The sequence below is a fragment of the Ursus maritimus genome (genome assembly GCF_017311325.1).
Source record: "Ursus maritimus isolate PB19 chromosome X unlocalized genomic scaffold, ASM1731132v1 scaffold_X1, whole genome shotgun sequence".
Classification (NCBI taxonomy): Eukaryota; Metazoa; Chordata; class Mammalia; order Carnivora; family Ursidae; genus Ursus; species Ursus maritimus.
The window spans coordinates 36,188,671-36,211,623 of NW_024423319.1; the positions used below are offsets into that span (position 1 = coordinate 36,188,671).

General features: G+C 40.8%; 1 protein-coding gene across 2 annotated transcripts in view; it reads left to right on the plus strand.

Annotated features, from left to right (window-relative positions):
- LHFPL1 (LHFPL tetraspan subfamily member 1) overlaps positions 1–22,953 on the plus strand; it is a 46,662-nt gene that overhangs the window by 10,232 nt on the left and 13,477 nt on the right. Inside the window, exon 3 of one of the 2 annotated variants that reach the window (XM_008709287.2) lies at positions 8,904–9,002. The exons of the other annotated variant lie outside the window; for it this stretch is intronic. Within the exon in view, the coding sequence (XP_008707509.1) occupies positions 8,904–9,002 (99 nt within the window). The remainder of the gene's footprint in view (positions 1–8,903; positions 9,003–22,953) is intronic. 2 annotated transcript variants of the gene reach the window in all.

Consider the following 22,953-nt stretch of genomic DNA (forward strand, 5'->3'; position numbering starts at 1 on the left):
ATGGTTTCCTGGCCATATTGGAAAATCATTAGATTAGCTTCTTTCTTCCCTCTTGAAAACCATGGTACAGAACCAATTACTAAGGCTGGTCTAAGCCAATGACTTTGTCTCCCTTCAGGGCCTCTACGGATATTACAAATGAACCTTAAAAAGGCTCACTTTTCATCTGAATTCTTGGGCATGCTATACATAGCTCAGCACTTTTATGGACACGTTATTTCAGGAGATGACACTTAACTGGCAGAAGAAAGGAGTGGTCTTTTCAACTCATATTCATAGTCTTAGGGCCCAGTTCATTGCTTGGCACAGAGCAGGTGTTCAGTAACTATAAAAGAATGAATACACAGCTAAGACAATGTTTAGTGTATGTTGGGATAAGTTGGACATGTGAGAGCTGGGTTCATTCACATCCCATCCTTTTTTTTCTGGGCTTCCATTCAGGCGGGTTAGCACCCTGAGTCCTTTTCTCTTCTGATCTGAGAGTGGCAACTTAGCTTCACGTGGATCTCTAAGAGTTGCCAGCAGAGAGTGAGGAAGGGTTAACTGGTAGGAATCAGAAGGCCAGTAGCAACAGCTTCCATCAGGCTCCAACCATTAACAGTGGCTCCCGTTCCCAGTTTGCTTGGGCTTGGCTGAGACTTTTACGAAAACCTTGTGGTTCTCCATATGATACATTTTAGTTGATCCCACTTCCTTGGTCGAGAAAATCAAAGGAAATTCTTGAGGAGATATGTGGGTAGGTCATGGAGCTTTAGACACTCATAGACTGAGTGGGGAAGAACTTTGGCTGAGTGGCGAGTGTCATACAGAGGAAGTCAGAACATCAGTACCCTTTTCATCTCATATGATTCCCCATATAGAATGATTCCCCTCTGACCTGTGCTCAGAGGAACATGGTCACAATATTTATACTTAGAGGAAGGATTTTAAAGTTAAAGAATAAAATTTGGCAGCAGTCATGGAAGGAGTCAAGACCCAAGGCATGGTAGTACAAGGTTTATCCCTGGATATGTGAATGATATTGGGCAGGTTGCTAAATTCCAACAGCTTCCTCATCTGTAACACCAGCCAAATAAGGGTCATTCCTACTGCCTTTTTAGAAACTGGTGCCTGTGAACGTTACATCAGATGTGAAGGAATGGTGAAGACTGGATGTATCATATTTTCTAGGAGCCCCCTGGCACACGAGCATTACCCAGGGGTCTTTATAGACCTTGGATCTGACGTCTTGGAGATACCCTCTGCCAGTGTCAGGAAGCCAAACCTTAACAGCATGTTTAGCACCACGGATAAAAGACACAAGAGAAAGAGCTGTGAGGGTTAAGTTTAAGCTTGTTGTTCAGCTGAGGGGAATTGATTTTGTTGCTCCAGGCCTGGCGGCTTCTCGGCAGCTAGCGCATTAACTGAAATACATCAGGGGGTGGAGCCAATTTGTTTTAGGTCTGGTTTATTTCTGCCAGACCCCAAACCACTGAAGAGATGGAGTATCCATTAAGAACTACCCCCTCCCCCTCCTGACTCTTGTTCCCCAGTTTGGCAGCAGCCCACAGAGATGAACGGTGGGAAGTGGGAGAGACAGGAAGAAATAAAGAGCTGCTGGCCTGAGTCAGACTTAGCAAGGTGACCTGATGGGGCCCTTGGGTCCCATTTGTTCCACCTGCAGCTGATCCAGCTGGACAAGCCTAGGGTCCAGAGAGCCTTCCACAGGGACCTTCATGCCCTGCTCCAACCGGTGAAGGAAACATCTGGCCAGGAGATTATTTCAACCCTGGGGCTCCTGAGGTTTCCAACCAGCTGGCCCCTGGTCCCTGAGAACAAGGTCATTATTCACATTCCCCTGTGTATACATATGCAAGATGCTTGTGAATTGTTCTCTATCTTCAGTGAGAGCTAAACAAAGAAGAAATAGTTGAGAAGTAAATATAAGGAACTTCTTGGCAGGAAAAAGTGTAAGATCTTGGATCGGGTTACTTGAGGGAGGCCAAGAATCTTTCTAGAGTAGGGAATGTATCAGGATCACCTGGAGTGCTTAAAAAAATGTGGACTCCCCATCTCTCCCATCCTCTTTCCCATTCTGATATACATAGCAACAGGTGGAAGTCTGGTGTTTTGAAAAATCTCTCCAGTGACTCTGATGTGTATGCTGTGTTCCCTTTCCCCAACCCAAGTGAGAACCATCACCCTGGACATTTTTTTTTTCTTTAAGGAGATATAATTCAACATGCCCAGACAGGCACCAGTGTTTTTTTTCCATGTAAGGTCCTAATGCTACATGCTTCAAACTCAATGAAAGCTGCTACTGGAGACAGATCACTGAGAACCTGAATCAAGGCAAGGGAGCTATTTTTCTAAAAACCATTATCTTCTCTGGAAACCATGCATTTCCTGAAAAATCCTTCAGAGTTTCACTGGCATCATTTAATTTATACTTACCGTGCTGAACAAGGATAAAAGTGGCTTTCTGTTTGGGAAAATAGTATTTAAAGGAGTTAAGCTACTAGCAAATACTTAAATGTAGCAAATTGGAGCAAAGTGAGAATATGGGTCAGGGCTCCTGACTCTCAGCCCTGGGCTTTATGCACTGGTGCTATTGATTTTTCCTTTTCCCCTTGAAGATGAAATGCTATCACAATGTTTTTCAGAGTGGTCCATGAACCACTTTGTAGAAGAATTATTACCTGGGGTGCTTGTTAGCGCCATTCTAAGCCTACCGAATCAGGACTGATGCCTTCTTCTCTGTGTTTTACACAGCTTCTCAGACTGATTTATTTTTTAAAATATAGTATAAAATAGTTCAGATGTATGCACCACTCAGCTTAAGAAATAGAATATTACCAATACAGTTAGAGTCTCCTTCATATCCTGATCATATTCCCTTGTTCCTACAGCAAAGATAACTACTGTCTTTGATTTGTTATTTATCATTCTCCAGCATGATTCCAGTACAGGCTAAAATTTGAGAACCTCTGCTCAGTTTCATTCATAATGTTGCTTTTTCCTAGAACTCCCTTTTCTTCCATCTCTGTCTATAAACATCTGCTTATCTCTCAAAGTTCATGTCAAATGACAGCCTCTGTGTGAAGCCTCCGCTGATCTACTTTAAATATCTCTCACAGAAGTAAATTGTCTTATAACTCTGAGAGAGAATATGGGGTCAAATGAATGGGAGAGTTGAGTGGGGAGCTCCCTGGGAAGGGGAAGCTGAGATTATAGCTGGAGGGCAGACTTACACATTTTCTGCTGTGTTTGAGTTGAAGTTGCTCTAGAAGGAATAAATTGAGCAAATTAATAACAAATTAACCCATACTAGACTTCTGCTCCCGTAGTAAATTCAAACTACCTAATAACCATATTTGGACACATATTTGGGGATCGGGTGGGGAGTGTAACAAAATGATTGCACACTCAGTATTTGTACTTGTGAATGGCTGTGGGGGGAATGCAGGGGGTTGGTAACACCCAGGGAGGGGGCTTTCTCTGCCCAGAGACAAAGATTTTGGCATTTGCCTAATGGAGCATGTGCAGTTAGGAGGAGGTTATACAACTGTTGGGATATGGGGAAGTAGTAATTCTGGCATCAGGGGAAGGTTCGCTGTAGCTGGGAAGTAGCTGCAAGGAGGGTTCCAGGTTCTGTCCAAGAAGGTGAGTCTGAGGGTTTGTATGGGAGTTGAGGTTGCCTGCCATAAGGGCTGAAACAGAGTAGAGTGTTTAACTCCGGGTCTCCGCTTGGTCAGAGAAGTGAATTCAAACCATAGCAACCATGTTTGGGGAGGACATTTCTTTTTTTTTTTTTTTAAAGATTTTATTTATTTATTTGACAGAGATCGAGACAGCCAGCGAGAGAGGGAACACAAGCAGGAGGAGTGGGAGAGGAAGAAGCAGGCTCATAGCAGAGGAGCCTGATGTGGGGCTCGATCCCATAACGCCGGGATCATGCCCTGAGCCGCAGGCAGACGCTTAACCGCTGTGCCACCCAGGCACCCCTGGGGAGGACATTTCATACATTTTGCAATAGGGGATTCTTGTGGAAAGAAAAGCTGAGGAAGGGAAACAAGATGGCAGCCCCAGTGGTCACTGTATAGTAGGGAAGTAAGGATAGTAACATACTCTAAAGAGCTTTTGTTCCCCTTTCTAGAGGCAGATGAAAATGAGAAGGTACCCAGCTGAACCAAGGGACATATGTGTTTAGAGGGCTAATAAAACTAGCAATAGTACCTAGAGAAGTGGGAGCTGGGGCTACAGCTCGTATGTGGCAGGGCTGGGATTTAAACTAGTTTTCTCTGCCATCAGAGCTGCTGTTCTTCATATTTTTAGTGGTGTTTTTCTTGAGTGTTGGTACTAGAACCAGATGCACCAGCATCACTAGGATGCTTTTGAAATGCATATTCCTAGGCTACAGTGAACGAATCAAATATCTGTGGTGAAGGCCCAAGATTCTACATTTTTTTTAAATAAGCCCCACTCTTCCAGAAGGTGGCAAGTCCTGGCACTGGCAAATGACTTCTGCATTTCTATTTGAAGCTCATCTTCAAAATCCCAAATTGATGAGAACTGTTGGAAACAAACATAATTGAGAATAAATTACCCTGTGACTTAATTTTTAAAATATGTCTCCCAGGACACGTCTTTCTCTAGCTATGAGCAAATGTGATGGAATCAGCTGTCAGTTACAAGTCAAACATCTCCACGAAGCATGTGTACAACCTACTGCGCTCATCTGTCTAAAAGGCAGGAGGGAGGATAGGGGATGGGAGGAGTAGGAGGGCTGGTTGGGTAGAGTGTGGAGCCACACGCACTGGGGCAGAACACATGCCTGGCCAAGATTTCTAGTCTCTGGCTTGGTGCCTACAAAACATTGCAAGATAACAACTCCAACCAGGAAGCTTTTGAATCGAGCCCTGTTGAGCATTTGACTTTTCAGCTGTATTTTTTATGAGCACAAAGAGGTGAGGAAGAAATTAGCATGGAGAATACAGGTGGAAAGTGAGAGAGGAGTCATAGGGAGAGGCTGCTGTTTAATAAAAATCATTTTTTGTCAAACCTTCTTATATGCTAGGCACTTTCTAAGTATTATTTCTTGAAACAGCCCTCTAAGATGGAGTACTATTATTCTCATTTTAAAGGCAAAATAACTGAGGCACAGAGAGATTAAGTGACTTGCCTAAAGTCACACAGACTCTAGGTGGCAGAGTTGGAATTTGAACTTTGATCTAGACTGACTACAGAACCCGTTCTTTTTTCCCATCTTATTAAAATATAATTGACACATAACACTGTGGGAGTTTAAGGTGTACAACGTGATGATTGGATACACATATATATTGTGAAATGATTACCGTAATAAAGTTGGATAACACATCCATCACCTCACGTCATTATGGTTTTTTTTGTGTGTGGTGAGAACATTTAAGATCTACTCTCTTAATAACTTTCAAATATATAATACAGTGTTGTTCTCTGAAGCCATTGTGTTGTGCTCTCTGGATCTAATGCCTATAAGATTCCTAGTACTTGCTAGAGATATTCTTGTCAAAAGGTGGTCATTTCTGGATGCCTGTCTCTAGAACAGCAGAGCTTCTAAGGATTGCTGATCGCTCTGATTAGTGGGGAAAAGTGTTGCCAGTAACTGGCTATGTGACCATAGCTAATCGCTTTCCCTCTCTGAGTCTCAATATCCACATTTGTAATGGGGACGGATTGGAGTAGGTAATCTCCAGAAGCCTTTCCCTCTCTAAGATTCTATGGCTGTATCAGGTGTCTAGGATGATCTCCCATCCCAGCTATGAAGATCCCTTCAGAAGGCTTCCCCCTTGGGTAGCGTGGGCAAAGGAAGATGTCTGTCAGGTAACCAGAGCATACTCTGAAACAGATGCATTTATTGGGCACTTATTATGTACCAGGTACCAAGGGTTCCTCCTTTCCAGGAACACACACTTTAGTGAGGGAAGCAGACCTCAATCAGTTGTGAAGCATATATTGTCACAGGATATTTTAATCACAGGAGTAAGCACAGGGTGCTGTGGGAACAGAGAGAAGGAATATGTAACTTAGCCTGGGGGTGGCACCTTGGGGATATTGAGAAAGGCTTCCTGGAGGAGGTAATTCCTGACCTGAGCTGCTCAACATGGTACGGTCTGAGAAACAAGAGGGGGCTGAGGAAAGTAGAAGGTTCCCCTTGCCATGTTGAGACAGACACTTGGCCAGCACTAATACCTTCTTGAGAAATCAGAGTTCATGCCAGTCTCAGGGTTCTGAATGTGGAGGTTGGAAAGCAGAACTGCTGTTCTTTTATAAACTTATGTTCTTTTCTTCCTAGTTTGTGTGGAAAAGCTCACTTTTTAGTAACTCTTCCCTCAAAGGATATATATACTAGAAGCAGGAAAAGGCTTAGATTTCATTTCCAATTTTGTCCTTAACCCATTGTGCATACTCTGGGCTCCATTTTCTGACTCATACCTCCTCATCTCTTAGGATTTCAGTTTATCTGTGGTACAAACAAACGAACAAAACAGAAGAACCCCTAAACAAATAGGAGTCTTGTTCCATTGCCATTGGATAAATTCCAGAGCCTAGAAAAGTCTTTGAGTGACCAGTTTCATTTCCTTTAAGACTATGAGACAGATAAGAATGTCTTCTAATTTTAAGCATTCCACTGAAGGGAATTTCTAGCCTTAATTGGTCATTCTTTTAGTTTCTTTCTTTTTTTTTTTTTAAAGATTTTATTTATTTATTTGACAGAGAGAGACAGCCAGCGAGAGAGGGAACACAAGCAGGGGGAGTGGGAGAGGAAGAAGCAGGCTCATAGCAGAGGAGCCTGATGTGGGGCTCGATCCCGTAACGCCAGGATCACGCCCTGAGCCGAAGGCAGACGCTTAACCGCTGTGCCGCCACCCAGGCGCCCCATTCTTTTAGTTTCTAAACACTCTCTCACTGTCAGAAAGTTATCACTGTTTTCTTATTTAAACCTTTCTCTTTTTTAAAAAGATTTTTATTTATTTATTTGAGAGAGAGAGGAAGAGAGCACAAGCAGGGGGAGGGGCAGAGGGAGAGAGAGAAGTGGGTTCCCTGCTCAGATGGTGGGCTAGATCCCAGGACCCCACGATCATGACCTGAGCTGAAGGCAGACACTTAACTGACTGAGCCATCCAGGTGCCCCTATTTAAACCTTTCTTGCTATTTCTTAAGGCCCTCATCTTTTTCTCTGGACTCACTGAATATTGAGAAAAGCTGGTTGCATGTTGCAGACAAGCTTAGAGTACTTTGTGACCTTCTTCCGAAAGGATTCATCTTAAGACAAAGTGGGCTTATTAGCTTCTCAGAGTGTATCTGGAATCTTCCTCAGTGGAGAAAGAGAGGTGTAGGTGAAACCAGTAGTCCCGGGAGTAGTCTGCTTTTCACTGTCCAGCTGAGCCTGGGAGCTCTGGAACCTCTAAATATACCATTCATTCATCATCGATCGAACACCTTCTCTGCGGAGGTTCTGTGTTATGTACTAGTTTCTGCATTTATATTCGTGGCACATGACCTTCCCATAACCTTTGGTGTGGCACCCGAGTATAGTGTTCTTGTTATTAGGCTCTCTTTGTTGCAAGTAGCAGAGACTCACTTGAGTTCTCTCACTAAAAGGGAGTTTATTATAACACAAGGAAAGTGGAACTGGAAAGCCATTGGGAAGGACTGGATTTTCGCTACCTCTTTTCAGGGTGAGAATGGAGTTTTTCACCATGGTGTGTCTGCTTCATGCCACTGTATCCTCTTCCTCTAGCAATCAGTTCACTCAGCTTCCCCAGAATTGATGTCTGCTCATAACTTTGGATTGAATTTGGTTTCAGCTTGACACAGACTTGATTCTACTTCTTGGTGTTTTTTCCGTAACTTCTGCTCTATCTGCTAACTAGCTCAGCATCTCTGTTTCTTGATTAAAATTTCCAGAAAGAAGAATCTGGCCCAGTTCATCTCTTCATCATCTCTTCGTGCCAGGTTATGATGTCACCCATCACTGATCAGCCAATGAATTTTATTGCTTTTGTGTCAGGTGTCAATGCTTAGTCCAATCCACTGTCACCAAAGGCACGGGGTGGGGGGGGGGTCTTAGGTTATAAAAGATAAACCTAGGCAGTAATCCAGAGCTGGGGATGAGGCAGTTGCCCTTAGAAGGCAGTGTCAGCAAGCAGACCCAGATTTGTACCTCTCATTGGAAGAGCAAGGTTATCACTAAGATCCCACAGTTTCTCTCTAGTGACCAGATAACCTAAACAAAATGGACATGAAGACAAGGGGCACAGTGGAAGGTATTGGAAGCCAAATAAAGGAGAAATGCTTAGCATGAAGCTGGAATGATTTCTCAGAATAAGAAAGTATTCTGGAAGAGGGATTGTGGTGCCCTCCTCACCAGGAGAAGCCTACCCAACGTGTATGCTTTCTATAGATCTCAGTCTGGCAGCTGAGTCCAAGTGATAGAAATTATGACCTACCTTCAACTAGCAGGGACCTATTTGACTCTTAGAAAAGGCTACATTTTAGGAAAGAGTAGCAGTCTCTACATTATTATTCTTTGAAAATCAGACCAAGGTAGAAGAGGAGTCTGACTGGGGAGGCCACTTGGCTTTATCAGTCATCGTCACAAACATCTGGGCTGTAAAAAGTACACTGGCTTGTCTCAATTCCTAAAACTGCCCTTTCTTTATAAGTTGTTCCCTCTACTATCTACAGCAACTCACTGCCTATGGCATGGCAAAGAAATCTTGTTGAGTTGGTAGTGTCATAGATATTTAGGGTTAAAGGGGAATGGTAAACAGTGAACAGAAGAGGTAGAAGTTGAGCTGAGCTAGTCCAGAGAGAAATTTTGGGTGACAGAAGACCTGTGGTATGTTTTCTACTTATATGTATGCTTTTCTTTCCAGGGCTGCTGATAAGCTCAGGCTGTGCATTATACCCCTTAGGATGGAATAGCCCGGAGATAATGCAAACATGTGGGAATGTCTCCAATCAATTTCGGTTAGGTAAGGTGGCCTGGGCAGGATGGCAGTGATGGTTCATTTGGGAATCTAGTATTCAAAGTGCTTTACCTCTTGGAGGGGACTCTGCTTGCTAGTGGTGCTTGTCTGAGTCTCTGTCATTATGTTGGCTTGTGGGAAGTGGTGGCTTGGCCAGATTCATTTGGCCTTGCTAACTCACAAAGGACTTAAACTCCTCTTTTTAAATTATATTTCTCTACATCCTTTATGCACTTTTACCCAGAGTCCTGTGACCAGTATGGGGAAACCGTATCTACAGGGGGATTTTAAATTGTTAAAGACCGATGATCTGTCATTCTCTGAAAAAACTCCTAGTTCCTATTACTATTTCTTTCCGAGGCACTGTTTTCCAGCTATAAATCAACGGTATCTCTTTTCACTCTCTACCAAGGATATAACAAGAGGTAATTTGGTTTATACCAAGCATTAGGAACCTAGATTAAATATGGGGAATTGTTACATTGTTACTGGTATGTTAATGGCAAGAACTGTCAAATATTAGAATGGGTGACAGAAGTAGCTCTGGACTCTTCTATGGTTGCCCATCCTCACTGAGAATGGCTTAAGTTCACTAATGTGAACTGGGAATAAATTAGTCTCCAACTGAAAGACTTCAAAATATTTTCCCAACATACTATGCTGGAAGGGAGTAAAAGGCGAAATGTCTAGGTTTCCTTGAGTATTCTCAATTATAGGGGAGGATTTTGGAACAATGAGGCCACCTATTCCCTACAGCTTATGCTCCAATATTTCCCTTTCTCTCTGTTGCCTCAAGACTGTTTTTTGAGTCCCATTTGACTCATTTTTGCAGAAAGGAGTTGTTCACTATACAAATATAACATGAAGGAAGGGTTATATAGAAGATGTGACAAATGTGGACACAGGAATGTCCAGTGTTACTGGCTCAGGGCATAGCTGACTGGCACCTTCTGCCATAGGTGAAGGAATGAGTAAATATTTGGGGGCAGGTTCTGAAGAAAAAGGAAGGAGGCCACTGGTCCAGCCAGTCAGGACAGAGAAAATTGAAGATTTAGCACATTTCTCCTACTTGGTTGTTAGACATATAATTCTCCTTTTTAGAATAACAACTTTATTGATACACAATTCACAAACCATAAAATCTGCCCTTTTAAAGTTTACAATTAGTGGTTTTCAGTACATTCATAAAGTTGTGCAATCATCATTACTATGAAATTCCAGAATATTCCAAAAGAAACCCCTTACCCATAAGCAGTCACTCCCCATTCCCCCTGCGTCCAGGCCCCAGCAGCCACTGTCAATATAGATTTGGCTATTCTAGAAATTTCACATAAATGGAATCAAATAATATGTGGTTTTTAGGTCTGCTTCTTTTACTTAGCATATTGTTTTCAAAGTTCATCCATTTGTAGCATGTATCAGTACTTCTGCTTTTCATGGCTGAATAATATTCCATTGTATGGCTATAACAAATTTTGTTTCTCTACTCACCAGTTGATGGATACTTGGGTTTTTCCACGTTCAGGCTATTATGAATAATACTGCTATGAATATTAGTGTGCACATTCTTGTATGGACATATATTTTCACTTCTCTTGTGTATATTTCTAGAAGAAGGATTGCTAGGTCAAGTGTGAATCTATGTTTAAGTCTTTTGAGGAACTGCCAGGCTGTCTTCCAAAGTGACTGCATCATTTTACATTTCAACCAGCAACGTGCAAGGGTTCCAATTTCCCAACATCTTCACCAATACTTACTTTTTGTTTTTAAAAATTATATAGCCATCCCTGTGGGTATGAAGTGGTATCTCTGTGTGATTTTAATTTGCATTTCTCTGATAACTAATGATGTTGAGCTTCTTTTCACTTACTTATTGGACATATCCCTCTTAAACTTCCTTGGAGAAATGTCTATTCAAATTCTTTACCTGTTTTTAACTGGGTTATTTGCCCTTTTTGTTATTGTTGTTGAGTTGTAAGAGTTCTTTATGTATTCTGGAAACTAGACCCTTTTCAGATATATGATTTGCAGGTAGTTTTTTTCCCATTCTGTGGGTCATATTTCACTTTCTTGATGATATCCTTTGAAGTACAAAGTTATTTCATTTTGATGAAATCCAATTTTGTCTATTTTGCCTTTGCTTCTTGTGTTTTTGGTGTCATATCTAAGAATATATTGCCAAACCCAAGGCCATGAAGGCTGTTTTGGCTATTCTGGATCTCTTGCATTTCCATGTAAATTTTAGGTTCAGCTTGTCAATTTTTGCACGAAAACCAGGTGGGATTTTGATAGAGATTGTGTTGAATCTGTAAATAAATTTGGAAAGTATTGCTACTTTCACAATATTAAGTTTTCCAATCCAAGAACACAAGATGACATTCCACTGAGTTAGATCGTCTTTAATTTCTTTCAATGATATTTTGTGGTTTTAGTATACAAGTCTCACACTTCTTTTGTGAAATATATTCCTAAGTATTGTTTTTTTTTTAAGATTTATATATTTATGAGAGAGAGAGAGAGTGGGGGAGGGGCAGAGAGAATCTTCAAGCAGACTCCCCACTGAGTACGGAGCCCAGTGTAGGGCTTGATACCACAACCCATGAGATCATGGCTTGAGCCGAAATCAAGAGTCAGATGCTTAAAACTGAGCCACCCAGGCCCCTGTATTGTTTTTGATATTATTATAAATGGAGTTGTTTTCTTAATTTTATATTTTGATTGTTCATTGTTAGTGTATAGAAATACAAATGATTTTTCTATATTGACCTTGTATCCTGCAAGCTTGCTGAACTCCTTTAATAATTCTAATGATATTTTTGGGTAGATTTCTTAAGATTTTCTATATACAAGATTATGTCATCTGAGAATAGAGAGTTTTACTTCTTCATTTCCAATCTAGATATCTTTTATTTCTCCTCATTATCTCATTGCCCTGGCTAGAACCTCCAAAACAACATTGAATAGAACTGGTGAGAGCAAACATCTTTATCTTATCCCTGATCTTAGGAGTAAGGCATCCAGTTTTTCACCATTAAGTACTGATGTTAACCATTTTTTTTATACGTGGCTTTCATTAGGTTGAGAAAGTTCTCTTTATCTATTTCTAGTGTGTTAAGTGTATTCATCATGAAAGGGTGATGAGTTTTGTCAAATACTTTTTCTTCAACTACTGAGATGATCGCATGCATTTTATTGATTGCTCTTCATATGTTAAACCAACCTTGCATTTCAGGGATAAACCATAGCTAGCCATGGTGTATAATCCATTTTATATGTTGCTTTGGTTTGTTAGCATTTTATTGAGGATTTTTGTATCTATATTCATCAGAAATATTGGTCTATAGATTTCTTCCTTGTGATGTGTTTGTTGGGTTTTGTCATGAAGGTAACATTGGCCTCACAGAATGAGTTGCTACTTTGATTAATGTAAGATGCCAAAGTAAAAAATTGCAGACATGATTTGTACATAGTCATTTGGCAGTGTTCTGCACTAATCACCACCCCCAAGGGGCGAGTTCACAAATGGGCAATTTTGTGTGTGGCGGTCTTTGTTTTAAGTTGATGGCCATCAATTGTGTTTACCACAGAATCATTATATTTCTCTTTTCACTCAATATTTTTTATTGTTTCTTTCTCCATTGCGTTCTCCTTTATTTACCTTTCTCCCCTGCACCATATGTCTTCCCAAGGGCTCTGGCTCCCCTCTCCTCAGTGCACTGAATACTGTTGTTCTGTGAATCCTTAGAGATGAAGGGATTGCTGAATCCTGCTTGAGTCAAGTTCTCCCAGTTCCTTTTTTGAATCACTCTTTCAAATTCTTCCAACTGCCTAAGTGTCTCTTATCCATGAGCCACATTTCCTGCCCATATTCTTCAATAACAGGCCTCTGTATTAGTGCTTTTCTGGTTAATGCTGAAAAGAAGAGACAATCTGTGCCATCCTTGATCCTTTCCTGGTCAGCTGCCCAAACATACATGACAGTGCCAACTGTATCAGCAGCTGTTCCCTTGTAATATAGAGATGCCAGGAGCAGCAGCAAAACATGTAATAGATTTAAAAAATATATTTTATGATATGTTATGAATACCAAGGTTTGGAAATACCAATGCTAGAAGTACAGCCTTTCTCTTTAGACCTTTCTTTAATACTCTGGAGATCCTGGTAGTGTGGAAGCACCCTCGGCACACCTTAGATATTGTTTGGATGGATGAATGAAATAGGAGAAAACTACCCTTGGTATCCAGTATACAGACTTTTGTTTCTTTTCCCTTGAGAGGCAACATAGTAGAATGAAAGATCATAGGCTTTGGAGTCAAAGATCTCAGTTGCTATCCAAGCTCTGTCACCTATGTATTTGTTGTGGAGGTAAAGTCACTTAACATTTGTGTCTCACCTTCCTTCTCTGTAAAATGGGGGCTAATAATAATACCTGTCCCAAAAAATCTTCTCCAAATGAGAATTTTCACACTTCACCCAGTAGTGAGTTTTTCTACTCTCTTGCTTGTGTATTTTGAAGAACAAAATTTAATAATCATAATAATACATCTTTTCCATTAAAAAAATACCCATCCCACTGTTGTTACAATGAAATAATAAAAAATATATTAAAGTACCTAGCACAGCATTTGACTTAAAGTGGATGGTGGCCTTTAATATATAGGAAAGCAGAATGTGCTGGAGGGTAGACTATCAATCGGTGGCATTACTTTGATTCTGCTGTAGGCTCTATACTCTACTATGCACTCTGTATTTTGGATAAGAAGTTTCACAGAGTCAAGAAAGACATGAGGCCTACCCAAGGAAAAAAGCTTCTTACCCTGACTTGCTTGAGAGAGATGAAGGGAATGTGGAGGACAATGGAAGTAGGCATTATTAGTCTGCCAACGTGATTCTGAGAGTAAGTAAAATAGAAATTGTACTCTGAGACTCTGAATGGCCTCCTTCATTTTCCAGTAGAAGGGGTTGCACTTGTGTCTTTAGCTCCTCTTTACCTGGTTTTCCATTCAAGTTATCCTCAACCATCCACAGTTATGATTTTTAGTCCTAACCTGAATTATGAAAGATACAACTTGTATTAAGGCAGCAATCTTTATGTCTGTATTGGATTAAAGATGGCCACAAATTCTCTGATGCTCTTCCAGTAGAAAGCCTGGGTCTATCTCTACTACTTATCCCCTAAATCTGGGCTGGCCTATAACTGCTTTAACCAATAGAGTGTGGCATAAGTGACATAAAGCTCATTCTAGATCTAGCCTCTAAAGAACTTGTAATTTCCATGTTGGTTTCTTGGATCTCTGAGCAATCATATGAAATATTTGACTACTCTGCTGGAGGGACCAAATGGAAAGTCCCCGAATGCTTGGAAATAGAGAGAGGCCCAGCTGAGTCCAAACTTCCAACCATTCCTTCCAAGGCACCAGACATGTGAGTAAATCAGTTCTAGGTCCTCTATTCAAACCATCTGAATACCACTGAATGACTCTAGCTAAAGCCAATTGCAGTGGAGATAGCTCTCAGCTGAACCCTGACCAAACTGTGACCAACAGATTCATGAGATATAATAAAATGGATGTTGTTTTAAGCTACTATGTCCAGGGTTTAGTCGGTTATACAGTAATGGTTGTATAACAAACTAACGAGAAAAATGCCAAATCATATACATATAAATTTAAGATTATTATTTTTAATCAAAAGTAATTTATGTATGTGATAAAACAGTACATAAATGTTTAAAATGCAAACTCAAAGTCTTTTTCCTAACCCCGACTCCGTTCCCCAAAAGGACCATTAAATTTTTTTGTAGCTCTACAGAATTTTTAATAAATATAAAAATATGAGTATATCTTTATTTTGTTCAACCAAGATCATATTATGTATCTATCTAGCTATATAACTATACCACTCTGAACCTTGCATTTTTCACTTACCAATATCTCTTGGAGAGCTATCAATGTTTATAGATGTTCCTTTTACATTTTAGGCATGCCATATTTTCCCATTGTAGAGAGAGCATAAACTCTATGAAGGCAGGGATTTTTTCTGTGAGATTAAGTAACTTGCCTAAGGTCACTCAGCGATAAATCAGCAGAGCTGGGATTCAAATTCTAGAAGCCTGGTTCTAACTGACTTGCCATGTTCTGAGTCTTGCTATCCAGTGTGTTAGCCTTTAGCCACATGCTGTTGTTGAACGATTGGAATGTTAGGTTGATGGGACTGAATGTTTAATTTAATTTAATAAACATTTAATCTTGTTAATTAATTTAATTTAATTTATTTAATTTTATTGATTTAAATGTAATAGCCACAGTGTGACTAGGGGCTACCATATTGGAAAGCAGGGCTTGAGAATCTGTTCTTAACTGCTGTGCTCCTCTACAGAGAAGAAAGAGCCTACTAAGGAGACTCAGAAAGAATAGCCAGAGAGACATATAAAGAAAAGTAAGAATGCAGGGTCACAACAGCCAAGAGAAAGAGTGTACATCGAAGAAGAGGGTGTAGGCAATTGTGTTTAATACTGGTTCAAGTTGCTAGATGAGGATAGAGAAGTGACCAATGGAGTCAGCCAGAAAAGGTGACCTAGAGGAGCAGTTTTGCAGTTATAGATACTGGAGTAATTGTGAGGTGAGGAAAATGAAAGCAGCCTGTATAAACAATTCTTTCAAAAGTTCAAAAAGTTTTGCTACAAGGGAAAGCAGAGAAATTGTGAGGTGAGGAAAATGAAAGCAGCATGTATAAACAATTCTTTCAAAAAGTTTTGCTACAAGGGAAAGCAGAGAAACTGAGCAGTAGCTGGAGGAGAATGTATTAAGGATTAAGAGAGGCTTTCTCTAAATTGGTCAAATACTTGAGTCATGATGATAATGATCCTATAGTGGAGAGAGATTGATGCACAAAAGCAAAGGCCTTGAGAATGTGAAGGTACAATGAAGAGGACCCTTGAATGGAGACTTCATTTCAGCTGGTTTCCAAATACATTTATTTTAGCTTCACTGTGATTTTCAAAATCCTCTTTGATTCACAAAACTACTAGGGAATTCCTTCATATCCAATGGCCTATCACCCAAACAAGCCCCACTGAAAATTTCGAGAAGCTAAATACTTCTAATGGGACATAGCTGTTTTCAAACTACCTTGTAAAACTACTATGTTATCAGTAGCACTTTATTCTAAGGTAAGGGCTCTACCTGCCATCAATGGATCACATCTGCAACATGTTCTCATGCATATTATCTAACTGATTTTCAAAAGTGCATGGATAGCAGATGGTAATATGCCCATTTTATAATGAGGAAACCCTGAGGTAGGGATAGGTAAAGTGATTTGTGTAAGGTCATACAGCAAGTGAAAGGCAGAACTGTGAATGGAGCTTATCTCCTAATTCACGGTTTTGTGTGTGACTACAATGACTTTTCCCCTCTGCATTGGTGAGGGTAGGTATTGAGTCATTTGAGAATTTCTCCTCAAGATACACTTTAGCTCTATTGTTTTCAGAAACAAATGTCTGAAACATCGTGGAAAGTACCTAGTATTGCATCTTGTCTCCTTCACTTCCACCCTCAGCCTACGTCCCCCATCCATCTTTTAGTATAATCAGGGTACAAAAACAGAAGGTGGCAGCTGAACCTGACAGGATTCTGGAAGAGGTTGTAAGTGGAATGGACGTGTGTAGAAAATTCTAATGTGCCTCTAGATTTGACTTGCATTAATAAAGACACCTACATTGTCTTGCTAAATTTGATCATAAGCAAAAGATATATAAAAGCTTTTGTTTCATATGCTCTAAGATGATACACAATCTTCCACTCTCTGGTCTTCTAGTGTTATCTACTCCTTATAGTACTACTTATCTTAGTCTGTCTTCTTAAAAGAAAGACAGTGGGTGGGGCAGGAAAGGGAAATAAAAGATCAGAGGGTGTTGGTGAAGACATAGCTCTTCAGACAAAAACACAGTTGTATAAGGAATCCACAAACTCTGGCACCCCAAAAGTTTTATTATCACCAGCTAGACTCCAAGACCTTGCCTTTACTGCCCACCTGCTTGCACTCACAGACCTTTGTCCCACATTTTTCCTTGAGCTCTTCTTTCCAGCTTCTCTCTTAACTCAGACAAATGGACAGTGAAAGTGCCCTTTGAGTGATAGTGACTACCCTGACAAGACCTCCAGCCCTCCCAGATCATCCAGACCAGTTTTAACTTAACCCCTGACTTGGAGTCTGCACAGAGGACCATGGAGTGACCTCTAGAATGACCGATGACTACCTTTATTATAATGCTAAGATCTCCACCTAAGGTGGAGCCTTAGCCTCATTTATATAACATACAATGTATGTATAGGCATGGTTCCTTAAGGCACATTTGTGACCTTATGCCTGCCTCTACATACAATGACAAGGCTTCCCTATCTAAATATTCATCCTCACCCTAAATAAAAGAAAACCATCCACCCTTGCTTGGGGACTCATGGCTTTGGAAGCTATTCCCTGTGACCTCCTTATTTGCTGCAAATAAAATTTACTTTGTGCAACAACTCAACCTAGTGCAGTTTGACTCACCAAGGAGTGAATTCCTGTTGGTCGGTTACATGACCACCTTCCTCCCACTGCGTCTCCTGTTTCTCGGATTTTCTCTCATGTCTCCTGGTCTATCTTCCAGGTCCCCTGCTGTCCTTATCCCCCTCAGTGTCTGCTCTAACACCCTGGAAACATACCTTACCTGGCTCTCACCCACCAGAGTCATCAGTTGAGCAGTTTAAGGAATTGATTCCCTTTCTTCTTTTCTGCCATTTAAAGAAGAAATTAACTTGCATGAAACCATAAGAGACACCCCCCCAAATAGCCAAAACAGTCTTGAGAAAGAAGAACAAAGCTGGAGGTATCATGTTTCCTGATTTCGAACTATAATACAAGTCTATAGTAGTCAAAACAGTATGGTATTGACATAAAAGCAGACACATAGATTAATGGAACAGACTAGAGAGCTCAGAAATAAACCCACACAAATATGTCAATTAATTTATGACAAAGGAACTGAGAATATTCAATGGGAAAAGGAAATTCTCTTCAATAAGTGGTGTTGGGAAAACTGAACAATCATATACAAAGGAATGAAGCTAGACCACTATCTTACACCATACATAAAAATTTGCTCAAAATGGATTAAAGACTTAAACATAAGACCTGAAACTAAAAAATTCCTAGAAGAAAATGTGGGAAGTACGAAAGTAAGCTCCTTTGAAACATAGGTCTTGTCAATCACTTTTTGGATTTGACACAAAAAGCAAAGGCAACACAAGCAAAAATAAACAAGTGGCTCTATGTAAAACTAAAAAGCTTCTGCACAGCAAAGGAAACCATCAACAAAATGCAAAGGCAACCTACCAAATGGGAAAATATAAATGCAAGTCATATATCTGATAAAGGGTTAATCTCCAAAGTGTATAGAGAACATACACAGCTCAATAGCAACCCCCCCAACAATCCAATTTAAAAAATGGGCAGAGGATCTAAATAGGCATTTTTTCAAAGAAGACAGACAGATGGCCAACAGGTACATGAAAAGGTTTTCAACCTTTTCAACCTAATCACCAGGGAAATGCAAATCAAAATCACAATGAGATATCACCTCACACTTGTTAGAATGGCTACTATCACAAAGACAAAAAATAACAAGTGTTGGTGAGGATGTGGAAAAAAGGCAACTCTTGTGCATTGTTGGTGGGAGTGTAAATTGGTACAGTCACTGTGGAAAACAGTGTGGAAGTCCCTCAAAAAATGAAAAACTAGCACTACCACATGATCCAGGAATTTCATTTCTTGCTATTTATCTGAAGGCAATGAAAACACTATCTCAGAAAGATACATTGAAGCATTATTTACAGTAACCAAGATATGGAAGCAAACTATGTATCCATTAATGGATGAATGGATAAAGAAAATGTGGAATATGTATACAATGGAATATTATTCAAGAATAAAAAACAGAAGGAAATCTTGATATTTGCAACAACATGGATGGACCTTGAGGGCATTCTGCTCTGTGAAATAGTCAGATAAAGACAAATACTGTATGATCTATAAAGCCAACCAAACCAACCAACCAACCAACCAACCAACCAAAGTCACGGATACAGAGTACTGATTGGTTATTGCCAGAGGTGGGGGTGGGGGTGGGTGAAATGGGTGAAGGGGCTCAAAAGGTTCAAATTTCCAATTATAAAATTAGTAAGTCTTGGGGATATAATGTACAGCATGGTGACTATAGTTAATAATACTGTATTGTGTATTTGAAAGTTGCTAAGAGTAGATTTTAAAAGTTATCATAAGAAAAATATTATAACTATGTATGGTGATGGGTGTTAACTAGACTTATTGTGATGATTCTTTCACAATACATGCAAATATTGAATCATTATGTTGTATACCTGAAATGAATATAATGTTATATGTCAATTATATCTCAATGAAAAATAAATAAGAAATTAACAATCAAATATTTAAAGCAGTAAAAAACCCCAAACACTAATCAGGAGCTTACACTGAGACCTACAATGCGAGGGACCTTGCAGGTTAATCAGTGGCTTATTTACAGTTAGTGAGACCCAGTAGGGGTAGGGGCCTTTGAAAGCAGGGCTTTCAAGGCCCACAACAAGGGATTTGGGACTAGCTTCCTGACTCTCAGGCATATTGTAGGTGCCTCTCAATGGCAGTCCCATACCTGTTTGTTGAATGAATCATTCATTCGGTAAGAAGGGGAAAGTCAGACAAAGGCTCTTAGCAACAGCCCTGTTAAACTTTCCCACACATTAATTTGATTAAATAAATGAAAGATTAAAGCTGAGAAAGGTGTTTTGATGGTTGTTAATTAAATCTGGCCATCAAATAGAAATTTCAACAACTTGATCCCACACAAATGAATCCTCAGCCCAACATTAAATTAATGCATTTCACTCCACCTCCTACTTGTCCTTCATCAAGCCTCTAATTGGCATCAGCATCAGTGGGAGGCAGGGAAGAAACCCAAGGGCAGGTTGCCTAGTGGTAAGAGCGGGCTTTAGCACAGCTGCATCCTTAGCTCTGTGACCTTGGGCCAGTTTCTCAGCATGTGGGAGCTTATTGCTACCTCCTGGGGTCATCGTAAGGGTTAAATGAGATCACACATGCAAAACACCTAGTACAGTGTTTGGTATACAGTTACCAGTCAACAGTTGTTGGCCAGTATCATCATCATCATCATCATCATCATCATCATCATCATACCAATTGTTGAAATGGAAATGTTCCCAGTACTTTTCAGTAGTTTTCAGAAAAAGGACACACTACAGCAACGAGACATTATTTAACACAAGATGGCTTAAAAACACAGGTCAATAGTAGAAAGCCCTGCTTTCAAATCTGAGCCCTGCCACTTACTGGCTGTGCATTTTGGGGCATGCTATTTAACCTCACTGTGGGGATTGATAAAAATAGTTTTCCCCATAAGGTTATTGAGAAGATTAAGTCAAGTAATACATGCGTACAAAGCATTTAGCACAATAGGCTGCACTAAATGTAACTTGTGTTAGTAGGTAGTCGGCCCAGTTCTCAAGAGCCTCCTTACAGAGGATGCCCCAGGCTTGGCTTCTGGGAGGGAGGGAGAGACCCACTCCTCTTGACAAAGGCCTGCAACAGAGGCTACCCAAAGGCCTTGTGTGTGCTCTCTGTGTTTCCTCTCTCAGAGGCCCATTTCCTTTGCTCTCTCATCATTTCCTCTCATTCTTGCCAGTTCAAAGCCTTTTATGGTGACTCGGGGTTTGGACTTTATGGGTTTAGTTTCCAGGCATTTCCTGTTACCTTTCCTCCCTATCAGTTTCCTTCGTTGTAGAGGGTCTGTTTTCTTGTGCTCAGGAGGGCACAATGAGGCGGCTTCATACATTCTCATGTCCACAGAGGGGCAGCAGAGTGTGGTAGAAACAGTTCTGGCCTGGGGATCAGGACAGCTGTGTTTTAATTTTCCGAAATTTGCTTCAGCATGTCACTTCCCTACCCTGAGCCTTGGTTTCCCTGTTTTTGTAGACAGAGTGTTGAAATAGACTGATGAGCAACCGAAGGCTGCAGACACCCACCTAGATCCCTGCTGTGACCTACCTTTGTGGTGAAGCCTTTGATCAAATTTCATATTTATCTATTGTGGTCTTAAAAAACCAGAAGGTTAGGGCGCCTGTGTGGCTCAGTTGGTTAAGTGTCTGCCTTCGGCTCAGGTCATTATCCCAGAGTCCCGGGGTCGAGCCCAGCGTCATCGGCTCCCTGCTCCGCGGGGAGTCTGCTTTTCCCTCTTCCTCTGCACCTCCCTGTCCTGCTCATGTGCAATCTCTCTCACTCACTCTCTCTCAAGTAAATATATAAATTTTTTTAAAAACTCAGAAGGATAAACCAGTCTACTTAAGGCAGCCGTCCTAGAGGAGAGGAGCCTTTTATATCACTCACCCATGGGAGTGAGGGCCAGGGATTGACCCAGGGGATTGGGGAAAGCAACCCACTCACTGGGCAGCAAGAGCTAGAATGCCCTGGGGAGCCTGTCCTTCTGGAAAACTCATGGCTCAGGTGTTGCTTAAAGCTTTTCAGTTTCCTCCTGGCTCACAAAAAAAGGTTTCCATCCAGAGAAGCTGGGCTAAGCTGGAACAGGCAGGAGGGAAACAGTGAGTCAGGGAGCAGCATAATTCAACAGCATATCCCTGGTGCCTGGCACACGCTTGGCGCTCTCTGAATGTTGCGCTGAGTGGAATGAACAAATTGCAAGGTGGCGCTGTTGCCATCTTACTGTGTGACCTTAGCCAAGTCATTTCAGCTCCTTATATTTTTGTGCTTTTTACTGAGATATATTTGACCTCTAACATTGTGTAAATTGAAGGTGTCCAACATGTTAAAATGATACATTTCTATATTGTAATACGATTGCCATTGTAGTGACAAGTAGCACCTCTATCATATTACATCATTATTTCTTTGTAGTGGTTGGAATAATTAAGTTCTAGTCTCTTACCAAGTTTGACGATTATAATACAGTGTTATTGTCTATACTCACTATACCATGCATTAGACCCCTAGGGCTTATTGACTACTTGTTGCAAGCTTGTACCTTTAAACAACATCTGTCCTATCTCCCGACCCCCCACCAGCCCCTGGTAATCACCATTTTATTCTGTTTTGGACCACTTTGGCTTTTTTAGATTTCTCATATACATTTCACTTCTTTAAACCTAGCTCCCGCCAACTACAGTGAGGATGATTTTATCTACCTTTAGGGATTGTTTTACCCATGAAATGACAAAGTGCACGTAAATGTGCTTTACGAAAACATTTCTGCCTTTCCTGAAAATAGCCTGCATGATAAAAGGGTATTTACTCCCGGAATAGTTGAACCCTAAGGTAACTTCAAGTCTGGTGACTCCAGAGGACTTAGGAAAAGACCTCAAAGGGCAGGGTCTCTGTTTCACTTGGCCTTACTTCCCCACTTAGCGCCTTGTAGAGAGTCTCGCAGGCTCCCTGACTGAAACAGTGAATGCAGAATTGTGAACTCGGTGTCGGTCCATCAGACCACCACGAGGTGGCGGTAAAGTCAGGTGAATGCATTCTGTTCTGGGCTGCTTTCTCAGTCCCCCCCTCTGGTCCTCAGGTCAAAGAATCTGATTCATGTTTCTTCTCCTTGCTTCCGTTTCCTCCACTAAAATTTCCTTCTATAAACCTCAATAACAGTCTTCTTTGATCCCCTCACTTTTAGTGAGTGTCTTTCCCTGGCTACTCAGGAATGATTCAGTATTCTAAGCCTTTTGTTTAAAAACAGAAACCAGTTTTTTAAATAGGGATGTTAGTACCGTAGTGCCCATTTCACGGGACCTTGTGAGGATGGAATAAAGTGACGTACCTAAAACTTAGTACAGGGCCTGAACTCGATAAATGTCAACAAGAACTGCCATTATTT